A 15,618-nucleotide genomic window follows, 5' to 3' on the forward strand; every position below is an offset into this window, starting at 1 on the left:
GTGCACAGTAATATAACTTTTACCAAATACTTAAAAATGAGTACAACTAAACTTTCATTTCAATATTTCAAAGGCACACAAGCGTAGTGAAGAAAAAAGGCTCCATGAATTGAACCAGAGGCAATCCGATGATGAGAAACAAAGTTGCCTTATCACTACGCTAAAATTAAATTTGTAATGTATGCAGCGTAATATTTATTTAAAATGTAAATAAATGAAGTTTAGAAAGGAAAAAAAAAAACAGAAAACTGAAATTATGATTTTACCAAAAGTGCACAGTAACATATCTTTTGTCAATATTTATTTATAAGGTAAATAAGTGCAGTTTAAAAAAGAAACAAAAAGATTATACCCAAAGTGTACACTACCATAGCTTTTTCCAATTGGTATATACTCCGTATATAGTAATATGAATATGAATGGAAACAACTGCATGTTCACATGTTTATCGGGGCTCTTTCTCTATATATTTTTCGGCTCGCAAAAAGAAAGGAAATATATTAATTACATCAAAGACCTTCATCAAACAGATGAAGGAAATATATGCATAGTCTAACAATATCAGACTGTGTATATGACTTCCAGCCAACCCTACAATTTTTTCCCTCTAAAACGAACTTATACGAGATAGGAAATTTTATCAATGAATGAAAAACCCGAAATAAATACAGATGGCGAGAGCAAAGAACAAAATCAAAACGAATAGCACAACCAATCATAACAACGTGCAATCAAAGAACATACAAGATAACAAGAACCAAGCTCTAACAAACTAAACAAAACAAGCAAACGGCCAATCGATATAGAACTACCTAAAAAAAAAACGACCCAACCTACTAATGCCCAAACGAATGAAACCTATACCAACCACCCTTAGATTCTCGAGCATAAAATATGAATGGTTTTTCACTTATTTTGATAAGCAGTACTAAGTATCAAATATTATAAACAAAAACTACCTATCAAAGTACATACTGCCATTTACTTAAAACTATAACCTCATATAGTCATAGTCATATAAAATGAAAATAAAAATAAAAATATTTCATTATTTGAAACTTTATGTATATAAGAGAAGGATAATAAAGGCTTACTTTCTGAGAGCAGGAGCCATCTTATTGGTGAGAGTACCAGCAATAATCATACAATCAGATTGTCTAGGACTAGGTCTGAAAATAATCCCAAACCTATCCAAATCATACCTTGCAGAAGCTGTATGAAACATTTCAATCGCACAACACGCCAGCCCAAATGTCATGGGCCACAACGATCCACGACGAGCCCAATTCATCAGATCATCAACTTTCGAGATCACATACTCTGCCGGCTTCGATAAAACTACCGGAGAACCAGTTGACGGTGGTCCTGGTCGAGAATACGGTGCTGGAGATGAGAAACCTTCAGCTAGTGACGGAAGCGTCGTGTGGATCGATGCGGTGGCGCGTTGAGATGAAGCGAGTTGAGCGAGACGGTGCGAATGTCGGGCGAGGAGAGCCATCGGGACCTAAATTCGTCGTGAAATTAGAGAGTGTACTTTTGTGGTGATTTGGGTTTTTTGTGTTGTTGTTGATGAAGGGTGAGGGCGGTTTGATTAAAGCGGGTAAGGCAGTTAGGTTTATTTTTTAATTGATTTTAATTTTATTTCAAATTTTAATAATTTAAATTTAAAGGAGATTGAGAGTTGTAGTTGGGAATTTAATTGTTGTTGAATAAATGACGGGGGTCCGACTTGCCAAACCCGCTCCCCCTACACCTGGCCTATCCTATCTATTTGGAGTATCTCACTACCTTTTTTCTTTACGTGATAATATGTATACAACCTTTTTTTTTTTTTCAACGAAGCATTGCTTCAGTGGTACCCGGCACAAATGATCCCTAGGCTCCACGCATGTGAAGATTGTAACAATAACGATGCAGGTTCGATTCTCGTTCCTGACATGCTGTAGGGGCATTTGGTGATGGTGTTTCGCCAGGCTCCAGTGGGCTACGAGGGACCGCTGGATGAGTTGACAAAGTCAACACAGGGCTTGCATATTCCTGCCGAAACATATGTTTTTTTATAACAATGTATACAACTTTTTTTGTTATGTACACAACCAACATTCTGTAAAAGAATGTTGGTTGTATACATAACAAAAAATGATTGTGTACATATTACTCCCCTTTTTCTTTTTTTTCTTTTTTTTTGTTTTTCCATAATCATATAATAATAGTAATAATAATAATAAGGAGTAATTAGTTTTATCCTTTTTTTATCATATACTTTTTCTGGACATCATTTTGGGATCACCCAGGAGGACTTAATCAGCGGCACGTTCATCTCTCGTAGTTACATAACCACCCCCAACTACTGCCCTGGAAACCCGGACCAATCCGAGGGCATGACCGGTAAAACCCCCTCCCCGCTGCCCCCACACTAAGCTAAAGACGACCTGAATGGATACTTCATGTCAGAGATAACATTGAGTGCAATGTTGCAGTCGAGCGGAGTCGAACTCCTGACTTTTCGCTAAAAGAAGCAGATCAGTACCAGCTGAGCTACAACTCAATGTTATATCTCCTTTTTTTTTTTTTTTTTTTTTTTATCTTATACTAGTATTACTATCTATTCTATTTCTATTTACTTTCTTAACAGAAATAAATATGTACTACTCATATACTGAAATAAATACTTTTTTTTAAATAGCCATAACTTTATATTACTAAACCAATAATTAATCTTTTTTAACTCATACCAAATTATCTTAATTTTTGACCTAATATAGGTGTAAAAAGATATACGTTCTCATAGTCAAATTATTGTTATCAAAAGATTAAAAAAAAAAAAAAAATGATAACTTAGCCAAGATTATATTTATATATGAGCGTGACGGTGAATCCAAAAGTAAATTAAGAACGGGAAAAGTACACCGTGTAGAAATTTGACTGTAAATTTAAAATGGTAGCAAAGTTTTCAAAGACAAATGGTGTTTAGTCAATAAATATGAAAAACTCAGTACATAATCATTAACGTATATTGTATATGAAAGGTCATACTTAAACAATGCGATTGACTGACGATGAATGGCGTTTAGTGACAGATTTATCAAGTAAAAATGTAAGGAATAGTGAAATTCTTGTGACGTTGAAGAAGCGGAATCTCAAAAATGTTTCGTCGAGCAAAACAGTGAGTAATATTATAATGCAAAAGTGAAACATCGCACAATCAGTCAAGCAAATATGTGACGACCCGGAAATTTTCGACCAAATTTAAACTTAATCTTTATATGGTTTCGACACGATAAGCAAAGTCTGTTAGGTTGAGTCTCAAAAATTTTGAACTGTTTCATATATTCAATTGACCTTCGACCATTTTCGACGATTCACGAACTTACATATATATATATATATATATATATATATATATATATATATATATATATATATATATATATATATATATATATATATATATAAAATACTTTGAAATATAATTTGATATAATATATGATTTAAATTATAAAATGATATAAGAGATAATAAAATTTATTATTAAAATAAATCTATATATACATAAAAAGTATATTAAATATATATTTTGTGATTTCGAATGTTATTTAGTAAACAACGGTAACGCTTAATTGTCATTGATTGATAATAAACGAGTTAAAAAGAAACTTATGTAATTTTAAAATAAACGGTGATTCGAAAATGAGTTTTATAAATTTTAGGCTTATTAATAATATATTTAGAAGTTGTTTGTCAAATTTTAAAACTTTTTATATTTTACTTGGGGGTGGGAGTGAATAATTAATGTAATTTTTATTTAATAGTTAATGACCAAACTTTATACCATATGACCTAAATAAATAAAGATACTTAATTTAAAATTTTGGGATTTTTCCGAATTATCCGCCCCTGATTTCAAATAGTGCACGATACACTGTTCGTGAAGAAGTGTCGGCAGAATAGGAGATATATATTTTCTCTGCACATTTCAAATCTAGGAAAAATCATTGTTACTGTTTGAGCTTTTGTCTTTCCTTATAATTGAACGTAAAGTATTGTATGTATGTATATATATATATATATATATATATATATATATATATATATATATATATATATATATATATATATATATATATATATATATATATACACATATAATCAAATGCATATATGAGGAACCATTAAACCACCATCACCTTCACCAGCCGACACCTGCCACCACCCTAACCATCACCGGAGCTGTAACACCGGCCATTTTTTTTTTAAACACACAGCGGAAGACTTTATTTACAAACACAATATATGTCACGTCATTACATTAATCCGTGTAATTACGTTTATGTTTACACCACGGTGTTACGTTATTACAAAACATTATTTATACAAAAGTTCACATCAGAGTTGGGTTGTCAAACATGTCTTCTGGAACAGCACCCATCCCGACTAGCAGTACCTAAACCTGCAAGGGAAGAACATGTGGGGGATTAGCGCACTGCTAAGTAAATAGAGTCTATCTAACAAATATAGCTTAAGCCACACACAAGCTATATACTAACAACAACACCTGCTAACTACCAACTAGCATACAATAAGACAATACGAGGATCGGCGGCTTGTACGAGTACACGACTCCCAGCTGATCAGGCCTGAGTCTACCGATAGTCCCTGTTACTCAATTCACAGTATAGTTATCCAGATGCAGGGGATGCATCGTTCACACTATACTCCACAATCAGTAGCCTATGTGTAGTGACCCGAACTTTTCCATGTATATATATATTAATTGAGATTGATATTTACATGATTAAATGTTTCCAACATGTTAAGCAATCAAACTTGTTAACACTTGATTAATTGAAATATGTTTCATATAGACAATTGACCACCCAAGTTGACCGGTGATTCACGAACGTTAAAACTTGTAAAAACTATATGATGACATATATATGGATATATATATAGTTAACATGATACTATGATAAGTAAACATATCATTAAGTATATTAACAATGAACTACATATGTAAAAACAAGACTACTAACTTAATGATTTTTAAACGAGACATATATGTAACGATTATCGTTGTAAAGACATTTAATGTATATATATCATATTAAGAGATATTCATACATGATAATATCATGATAATATAATAATTTAAAATCTCATTTGATATTATAAACATTGGGTTAACAACATTTAACAAGATCGTTAACCTAAAGGTTTCAAAACAACACTTACATGTAACGACTAACGATGACTTAACGACTCAGTTAAAATGTATATACATGTAGTGTTTTAATATGTATTTATACACTTTTGAAAGACTTCAATACACTTATCAAAATACTTCTACTTAACAAAAATACTTACAATTACATCCTCGTTCAGTTTCATCAACAATTCTACTCGTATGCACCCGTATTCGTACTCGTACAATACACAGCTTTTAGATGTATGTACTATTGGTATATACACTCCAATGATCAGCTCTTAGCAGCCCATGTGAGTCACCTAACACATGTGGGAACCATCATTTGGCAACTAGCATGAAATATCTCATAAAATTACAAAAATATGAGTAATCATTCATGACTTATTTACATGAAAACAAAATAACATATCCTTTATATCTAATCCATACACCAACGACCAAAAACACCTATAAACACTTTCATTCTTCAATTTTCTTCATCTAATTGATCTCTCTCAAGTTCTATCTTCAAGTTCTAAGTGTTCTTCATAAATTCCAAAAGTTCTAGTTTCATAAAATCAAGAATACTTTCAAGTTTGCTAGCTCACTTCCAATCTTGTAAGGTGATCATCCAACCTCAAGAAATCTTTGTTTCTTACAGTAGGTTATCATTCTAATACAAGGTAATAATCATATTCAAACTTTGGTTCAATTTCTATAACTATAACAATCTTATTTTAAGTGATGATCTTACTTGAACTTGTTTTCGTGTCATGATTCTGCTTCAAGAACTTCGAGCCATCCAAGGATCCATTGAAGCTAGATCCATTTTTCTCTTTTCCAGTAGGTTTATCCAAGGAACTTAAGGTAGTAATGATGTTCATAACATCATTCGATTCATACATATAAAGCTATCTTATTCGAAGGTTTAAACTTGTAATCACTAGAACATAGTTTAGTTAATTCTAAACTTGTTCGCAAACAAAAGTTAATCCTTCTAACTTGACTTTTAAAATAAACTAAACACATGTTCTATATCTATATGATATTCTAACTTAATGATTTAAAACCTGGAAACACGAAAAACACCGTAAAACCGGATTTACGCCGTCGTAGTAACACCGCGGGCTGTTTTGGGTTAGTTAATTAAAAACTATGATAAACTTTGATTTAAAAGTTGTTATTCTGAGAAAATGATTTTTATTATGAACATGAAACTATATCCAAAAATTATGGTTAAACTCAAAGTGGAAGTATGTTTTCTAAAATGGTCATCTAGACGTCGTTCTTTCGACTGAAATGACTACCTTTACAAAAACGACTTGTAACTTATTTTTCCGACTATAAACCTATACTTTTTCTGTTTAGGTTCATAAAATAGAGTTCAATATGAAACCATAGCAATTTGATTCACTCAAAACGGATTTAAAATGAAGAAGTTATGGGTAAAACAAGATTGGATAATTTTTCTCATTTTAGCTACGTGAAAATTGTTAACAAATCTATTCCAACCATAACTTAATCAACTTGTATTGTATATTATGTAATCTTGAGATACCATAGACACGTATACAATGTTTTGACCTATCATGTCGACACATCTATATATATTTCGGAACAACCATAGACACTCTATATGTGAATGTTGGAGTTAGCTATACAGGGTTGAGGTTGATTCCAAAATATATATAGTTTGAGTTGTGATCAACACTGAGATACGTATACACTGGGTCGTGGATTGATTCAAGATAATATTTATCGATTTATTTCTGTACATCTAACTGTGGACAACTAGTTGTAGGTTACTAACGAGGACAGCTGACTTAATAAACTTAAAACATCAAAATATATTAAAAGTGTTGTAAATATATTTTGAACATACTTTGATATATATGTATATATTGTTATAGGTTCGTGAATCAACCAGTGGCCAAGTCTTACTTCCCGACGAAGTAAAAATCTGTAAAAGTGAGTGATAGTCCCACTTTTAAAATCTAATATTTTTGGGATGAGAATACATGCAGGTTTTATAAATGATTTACAAAATAGACACAAGTACGTGAAACTACATTCTATGGTTGAATTATCGAAATCGAATATGCCCCTTTTTATTAAGTCTGGTAATCTAAGAATTAGGGAACAGACACCCTAATTGATGCGAATCCTAAAGATAGATCTATTGGGCCTAACAAGCCCCATCTAAAGTACCGGATGCTTTAGTACTTTGAAATTTATATCATATCCGAAGGGTGTCCCGGAATGATGGGGATATTCTTATATATGCATCTTGTTAATGTCGGTTACCAGGTGTTCACCATATGAATGATTTTTATCTCTATGTATGGGATGTGTATTGAAATATGAAATCTTGTGGTCTATTGTTACGATTTGATATATATAGGTTAAACCTATAACTCACCAACATTTTTGTTGACGTTTAAAGCATGTTTATTCTCAGGTGAATATTAAGAGCTTCCGCTGTTGCATACTAAAATAAGGACAAGATTTGGAGTCCATGTTTGTATGATATTGTGTAAAAACTGCATTCAAGAAACTGATTTCGATGTAACATATTTGTATTGTAAACCATTATGTAATGGTCGTGTGTAAACAGGATATTTTAGATTATCATTATTTGATAATCTACGTAAAGCTTTTTAGACCTTTATTTATGAAATAAAGGTTATGGTTTGTTTTAAAAATGAATGCAGTCTTTGAAAAACGTCTCATATAGAGGTCAAAACCTCGCAACGAAATCAATTAATATGGAACGTTTTTAATCAATAAGAACGGGACATTTCAGTTGGTATCAGAGCGTTGGTCTTAGAGAACCAGAATTTTGCATTAGTGTGTCTTATAGAGTTTGTTAGGATGCATTAGTGAGTCTGGACTTCGACCGTGTTTACTTGAAAAATGATTGCTTAACAAATTTTGTTGGAAACTATATATTTTTAACATGTGAATATTATGTGATATATTAATCTCTTAACGCGTTTGATATTATGTGATAGATGTCTACCTCTAGAACAAGTCCCATCGACTCACCTAATAATAATGAAGAGTCAAATGTAAATTGGAATGATTCGTGGACTGATTCACAAGTTCCCGAAGAGGAACCGGAAGAAGAGTCGAAACCGGAAGAAGAATCGGAACCGGAAGAAGAATCGGAACCGGATGAAGAAATAGAACCGGTGGGGGAAATAATAAAACGGTTAAGTAAAAGAAAATCCTCAACCAACCGACCAAGGTTAATTATGGTCAATGGTGTTTTCGCCAAGGAAGCAAAATATTGGGAGGATTACCAATTCTCCGATGAATCGGATTCCGACGAGAATTCTGATGATGTTATAGAAATTACCCCAACTGAATTTAAAAAGGCAAAAGAAAATAATAAGGGAAAGGGCATAAAAATAGAGAAATCTAATTCCAACCCCGATGAACTTTATATGTATCGTCAACCCCCGAAGTCCTTAAGTTGTAACAATGACCCGGGAACCTCTAAACCACCAGGTTTTTCTAAACCAATGTGGACAACAACGGCTCGTATTAGGGGAACATCATATATCCCTAGAAACTTGGCAAAACGAACCAAAACCGAACAAGAAGAAACGAGCGAGTCGGAATAAGATAGTTGTATTTGTGTGGTGTAATATATGTAATATAGTGTGCTTATGCTTTATGATATATGTAAAAATTGCTTGTATTAATAAGTATTTTTTTTGTATGAATCTAACTCTTGTCTATTTTACAGTATAAAAACACAAAATGGATAGACAACCCAATATTTTAAGAGACCTACCCGGAGACATGCTTGATGAAATCTTGTCTAGAGTCGGTCAGAATTCTTCGGCACAACTATTTAAGGCGAGATCAGTTTGTAAGACATTCGAAGAACGTTCCAAGAATGCCTTGGTTTATAAAAGGCTTTCGTTCGGAAGATGGGGGATATCACATTGGGAAATCCATAAGTTACGATGTGTTTACTTTGACGCATATATTGCGGGGAACCCAAATGCTATTTTACGCAATGGGTTAAGAAATTATTTTGACTCAATATATCCGAATATTGGACTTCGTGATTTAGAAAAAGCGGCTAACATGCAACATAAAGAAGCATGTTATGCTTACGGATTAGTAATGTTCGCTTCTCACCAAAGTGAGAACAAGAACATCGGGCTACAACTATTAAACAAAACGTTCCCACAAGTGACGGAGTCGGTAATTGGGGTAAGAAATGAGGTTTTTAGATTGTTACGGGACTGTTGGACATTACGTAACCCTCGTCCCTTTGACGACGTTACAACACGCTGTCTTATCAACGGCCATAACGGTTATGTTGCACAAGACCAAGGATGGGAAGTAGTCCTAGTAAAACCAGAATGCATGACTTGTTTCTGGACGTATGAATTACGTGTCTTTATTGCCTTTGCTGAACGACTTGTGTACTAGCTAGAATTATCTTCACAACTATCTTGTATCAAAGTTATTGTGTGCTATATTTCATGCTTTATGTAAAATAAGCGGTATTGTAAGTTTGTAAAATATTGTATAAAAGTTTGAACGCGAAATATTATTATAATCAGTTTTTCATATAGAATTGTAGTAGTTGAATTGTATATTAGCTACTAAGTATGAACTTAACGGGTAGGTACTACCCGAATTTAAACTTATAAAACGCTAATATGAAGAAAAAGCTTTTATAAATGAGTTCATATTATGCTACGAAATACTATTAACTACTCTTAATATTCTGTATGATTAACTTGTTCCATTTGACTATTTTGAAGGAAATGGCACCGACTACTCGACACACAGTGAATATGAATGAAGAGGAATTCCGTACTTTTCTAGCTTCAAACATAGCCGCAGTACAGGCTGCGCTACATACCAACAATAACCTTGGATCTAGCAGTACAGGAAATCGTGTCGGATGCACCTACAAAGAATTCACTGCCTGCAAACCTTTGGAATTTGATGGAACCGAAGGACCGATCGGATTGAAACGGTGGACCGAGAAGGTCGAATCGGTGTTTGCCATAAGTAAGTGTACTGAAGAGGACAAAGTGAAGTATGCTACGCATACCTTCACAGGTTTTGCATTAACATGGTGGAATACCTATCTAGAGCAAGTGGGACAAGACGATGCGTACGCACTACCGTGGTCAGCATTCAAGCACTTGATGAACGAGAAGTACCGTCCCAGAACCGAGGTCAATAAGCTCAAGACAGAACTTAGAGGGTTACGAACCCAAGAATTTGATATTACCACGTATGAAAGACGATTCACAGAATTGTGCCTATTGTGTCCGGGAGCATTCGAAGATGAGGAAGAGAAGATCGACGCGTTTGTGAAAGGATTACCGGAAAGAATCCAAGAAGATATAAGTTCACACGAGCCCGCCTCCATACAACAGGCATGTAGAATGGCTCACAAACTAGTGAACCAGATTGAAGAAAGAATTAAAGAACAGACTGCTGAAGAGGCCAATGTGAAGCAAGTCAAAAGAAAGTGGGAGGAAAATGGTGATAAGAATCACCAATACAACAACAACAGCAATCGCAAAAATTATCCCAACAATCGCAACATCAATCGCAACTACAACAAACGGCCCAACAACAACAACAATAACAACAACAACAGCAACTACAACAATCATCCCAACAACAATAATAACCGCAACAACAACAATCAGAAGCAGCTATGCCAAAGGTGTGAAAAGTATCACTCGAGGTTCTGCACCAAATTTTGCAACAAGTGTAAAAGAAATGGTCATAGCGCGGCGAAGTGTGAGGTCTACGGACCAGGGGTTAATAGAACGAAAGGAACAAATGGTGTCGGAACGAGTAATGGCGGAGCAAGTAGTGTCGGAGCAAGCTATGCCAATGTAGTTTGTTATAAATGTGGAAAACCGGGCCACATTATTAGAAATTGCCCGAACCAGGAGAACACGAATGGACAAGGCCGCGGAAGAGTTTTCAATATTAATGCGGCAGAGGCACAGGAAGACCCGGAGCTTGTTACGGGTACGTTTCTTATTGACAATAAATCTGCTTACGTTTTATTTGATTCGGGTGCGGATAGAAGCTATATGAGTAGAGATTTTTGTGCTAAATTAAGTTGCCCATTGACGCCTTTGGATAGTAAATTTTTACTCGAATTAGCAAATGGTAAATTAATTTCAGCAGATAATATATGTCGGAATCGAGAAATTAAACTGGTTAGCGAAACATTTAAGATTGATTTAATACCAGTAGAGTTAGGGAGTTTTGATGTGATAATCGGTATGGACTGGTTGAAAGAAGTGAAAGCAGAGATCGTTTGTTACAAAAATGCAATTCGCATTATACGAGAAAAAGGAAAACCCTTAATGGTGTACGGAGAAAAGGGCAACACGAAGCTACATATTTTTAGTAATTTGAAGGCACAAAAACTAATAAGAAAAGGTTGCTATGCTGTTCTAGCACACGTCGAGAAAGTACAAACTGAAGAAAAGAGAATCAATGATGTTCCCATTGCAAAAGAATTTCCCGATGTATTTCCGAAAGAATTACCGGGATTACCCCCACATCGATCCGTTGAATTTCAAATAGATCTTGTACCAGGAGCTGCACCAATAGCTTGTGCTCCTTACAGACTTGCACCCAGCGAGATGAAAGAACTGCAAAGCCAATTACAAGAACTTTTAGAGCGTGGTTTCATTCGACCAAGCACATCACCGTGGGGAGCTCCTGTTTTGTTTGTCAAGAAGAAAGATGGTACATTCAGGTTGTGTATCGACTACCGAGAGTTGAACAAACTTACCATCAAGAACCGCTACCCACTACCGAGAATCGACGACTTATTTGATCAACTACAAGGCTCGTCTGTTTATTCAAAGATTGACTTACGTTCCGGGTATCATCAAATGCGGGTGAAAGAAGATGATATTCCAAAGACTGCTTTCAGAACACGTTACGGTCATTATGAGTTTATGGTCATGCCATTTGGTTTAACTAATGCACCAGCTGTGTTCATGGACCTTATGAACCGAGTGTGTGGACCATACCTTGACAAGTTTGTCATTGTTTTCATTGATGACATACTTATTTACTCAAAGAATGACCAAGAACACGGTGAACATTTGAGAAAGGTGTTAGAAGTATTGAGGAAGGAAGAAGTGTACGCTAAGTTTTCAAAGTGTGCATTTTGGTTGGAAGAAGTTCAATTCCTCGGTCACATAGTGAACAAAGAAGGTATTAAGGTGGATCCGGCAAAGATAGAAACTGTTGAAAAGTGGGAAACTCCGAAACACATACGCCAGTTTTTAGGACTAGCTGGTTACTACAGAAGGTTCATCCAAGACTTTTCCAGAATAGCAAAACCCTTGACTGCATTAACGCATAAAGGGAAGAAATTTGAATGGAATGATGAACAAGAGAAAGCGTTTCAGTTATTGAAGAAAAAGCTAACTACGGCACCTATATTGTCATTGCCTGAAGGGAATGATGATTTTGTGATTTATTGTGATGCATCAAAGCAAGGTCTCGGTTGTGTATTAATGCAACGAACGAAGGTGATTGCTTATGCGTCTAGACAATTGAAGATTCACGAACAAAATTATACGACGCATGATTTGGAATTAGGCGCGGTTGTTTTTGCATTAAAGACTTGGAGGCACTACTTATATGGGGTCAAAAGTATTATATATACCGACCACAAAAGTCTTCAACACATATTTAATCAGAAACAACTGAATATGAGGCAGCGTAGGTGGATTGAATTATTGAATGATTACGACTTTGAGATTCGTTACCACCCGGGGAAGGCAAATGTGGTAGCCGATGCCTTGAGCAGGAAGGACAGAGAACCCATTCGAGTAAAATCTATGAATATAATGATTCATAATAACCTTACTACTCAAATAAAGGAGGCGCAACAAGGAGTTTTAAAAGAGGGAAATTTAAAGGATGAAATACCCAAAGGATCGGAGAAGCATCTTAATATTCGGGAAGACGGAACCCGGTATAGGGCTGAAAGGATTTGGGTACCAAAATTTGGAGATATGAGAGAAATGGTACTTAGAGAAGCTCATAAAACTAGATACTCAATACATCCTGGAACGGGGAAGATGTACAAGGATCTCAAGAAACATTTTTGGTGGCCGGGTATGAAAGCCGATGTTGCTAAATACGTAGGAGAATGTTTGACGTGTTCTAAGGTTAAAGCTGAGCATCAGAAACCATCAGGTCTACTTCAACAACCCGAAATCCCGGAATGGAAATGGGAAAACATTACCATGGATTTCATCACTAAATTGCCAAGGACTGCAAGTAGTGTTGATACTATTTGGGTAATAGTTGATCGTCTCACCAAATCCGCACACTTCCTACCAATAAGAGAAGATGACAAGATGGAGAAGTTAGCATGACTGTATTTGAAGGAAGTCATCTCCAGACATGGAATACCAATCTCTATTATCTCTGATAGGGATGGCAGATTTATTTCAAGATTCTGGCAGACATTACAGCAAGCATTAGGAACTCGTCTAGACATGAGTACTGCCTATCATCCACAAACTGATGGGCAGAGCCAAAGGACGATACAAATGCTTGAAGACATGCTACGAGCGTGTGTTATTGATTTCGGAAACAGTTGGGATCGACATCTACCGTTAGCAGAATTTTCCTACAACAACAGCTACCATTCAAGCATTGAGATGGCACCGTTTGAAGCACTTTATGGTAGAAAGTGCAGGTCTCCGATTTGTTGGAGTGAAGTGGGGGATAGACAGATTACGGGTCCGGAGATTATACAAGAAACTACCGAGAAGATCATCCAAATTCAACAACGGTTGAAAACCGCCCAAAGTCGACAAAAGAGCTACGCTGATATTAAAAGAAAAGATATAGAATTTGAAATTGGAGAGATGGTCATGCTTAAAGTTGCACCTTGGAAAGGCGTTGTTCGATTTGGTAAACGAGGGAAATTAAATCCAAGGTATATTGGACCATTCAAGATTATTGATCGTGTCGGACCAGTAGCTTACCGACTTGAGTTACCTCAACAACTCGCGGCTGTACATAACACTTTCCACGTCTCGAATTTGAAGAAATGTTTTGCTAAAGAAGATCTCACTATTCCGTTAGATGAAATCCAAATCAACGAAAAACTCCAATTCATCGAAGAACCCGTCGAAATAATGGATCGTGAGGTTAAAAGACTTAAGCAAAACAAGATACCAATTGTTAAGGTTCGATGGAATGCTCGTAGAGGACCCGAGTTTACCTGGGAGCGTGAAGATCATATGAAGAAGAAATACCCGCATCTATTTCCAGAAGATTCATCAACACCTTCAACAGCTTAAAATTTCGGGACGAAATTTATTTAACGGGTAGGTACTGTAGTGACCCGAAATTTTCCATGTATATATATATTAATTGAGATTGATATTTACATGATTAAATGTTTCCAACATGTTAAGCAATCAAACTTGTTAAGACTTGATTAATTGAAATATGTTTCATATAGACAATTGACCACCCAAGTTGACCGGTGATTCACGAACGTTAAAACTTGTAAAAACTATATGATGACATATATATGGATATATATATATAGTTAACATGATACTATGATAAGTAAACATATCATTAAGTATATTAACAATGAACTACATATGTAAAAACAAGACTACTAACTTAATGATTTTTAAACGAGACATATATGTAACGATTATCGTTGTAAAGACATTTAATGTATATATATCATATTAAGAGATATTCATACATGATAATATCATGATAATATAATAATTTAAAATCTCATTTGATATTATAAACATTGGGTTAACAACATTTAACAAGATCGTTAACCTAAAGGTTTCAAAACAACACTTACATGTAACGACTAACGATGACTTAACGACTCAGTTAAAATGTATATACATGTAGTGTTTTAATATGTATTTATACACTTTTGAAAGACTTCAATACACTTATCAAAATACTTCTACTTAACAAAAATGCTTACAATTACATCCTCGTTCAGTTTCATCAACAATTCTACTCGTATGCACCCGTATTCGTACTCGTACAATACACAGCTTTTAGATGTATGTACTATTGGTATATACACTCCAATGATCAGCTCTTAGCAGCCCATGTGAGTCACCTAACACATGTGGGAACCATCATTTGGCAACTAGCATGAAATATCTCATAAAATTACAAAAATATGAGTAATCATTCATGACTTATTTACATGAAAACAAAATAACATATCCTTTATATCTAATCCATACACCAACGACCAAAAACACCTACAAACACTTTCATTCTTCAATTTTCTTCATCTAATTGATCTCTCTCAAGTTCTATCTTCAAGTTCTAAGTGTTCTTCATAAATTCCAAAAGTTCTAGTTTCATAAAATCAAGAATACTTTCAAGTTTGCTAG

At 34.7% G+C, this 15,618-nt stretch overlaps 1 protein-coding gene across 1 annotated transcript; it reads right to left on the reverse strand.

Annotated features, from left to right (window-relative positions):
• Positions 1–1,090: 1,090 nt before the first annotated feature.
• Positions 1,091–1,498, reverse strand: LOC139888180 (NADH dehydrogenase [ubiquinone] iron-sulfur protein 7, mitochondrial-like). Its single transcript, XM_071871210.1, has one exon. It carries the CDS (start codon positions 1,496–1,498, stop codon positions 1,091–1,093), a length of 408 nt encoding a protein of 135 aa, XP_071727311.1.
• Between the last annotated feature and the right edge of the window lie 14,120 nt (positions 1,499–15,618).

Source organism: Rutidosis leptorrhynchoides, chromosome 2 (assembly GCF_046630445.1).
Source record: "Rutidosis leptorrhynchoides isolate AG116_Rl617_1_P2 chromosome 2, CSIRO_AGI_Rlap_v1, whole genome shotgun sequence".
Classification (NCBI taxonomy): Eukaryota; Viridiplantae; Streptophyta; class Magnoliopsida; order Asterales; family Asteraceae; genus Rutidosis; species Rutidosis leptorrhynchoides.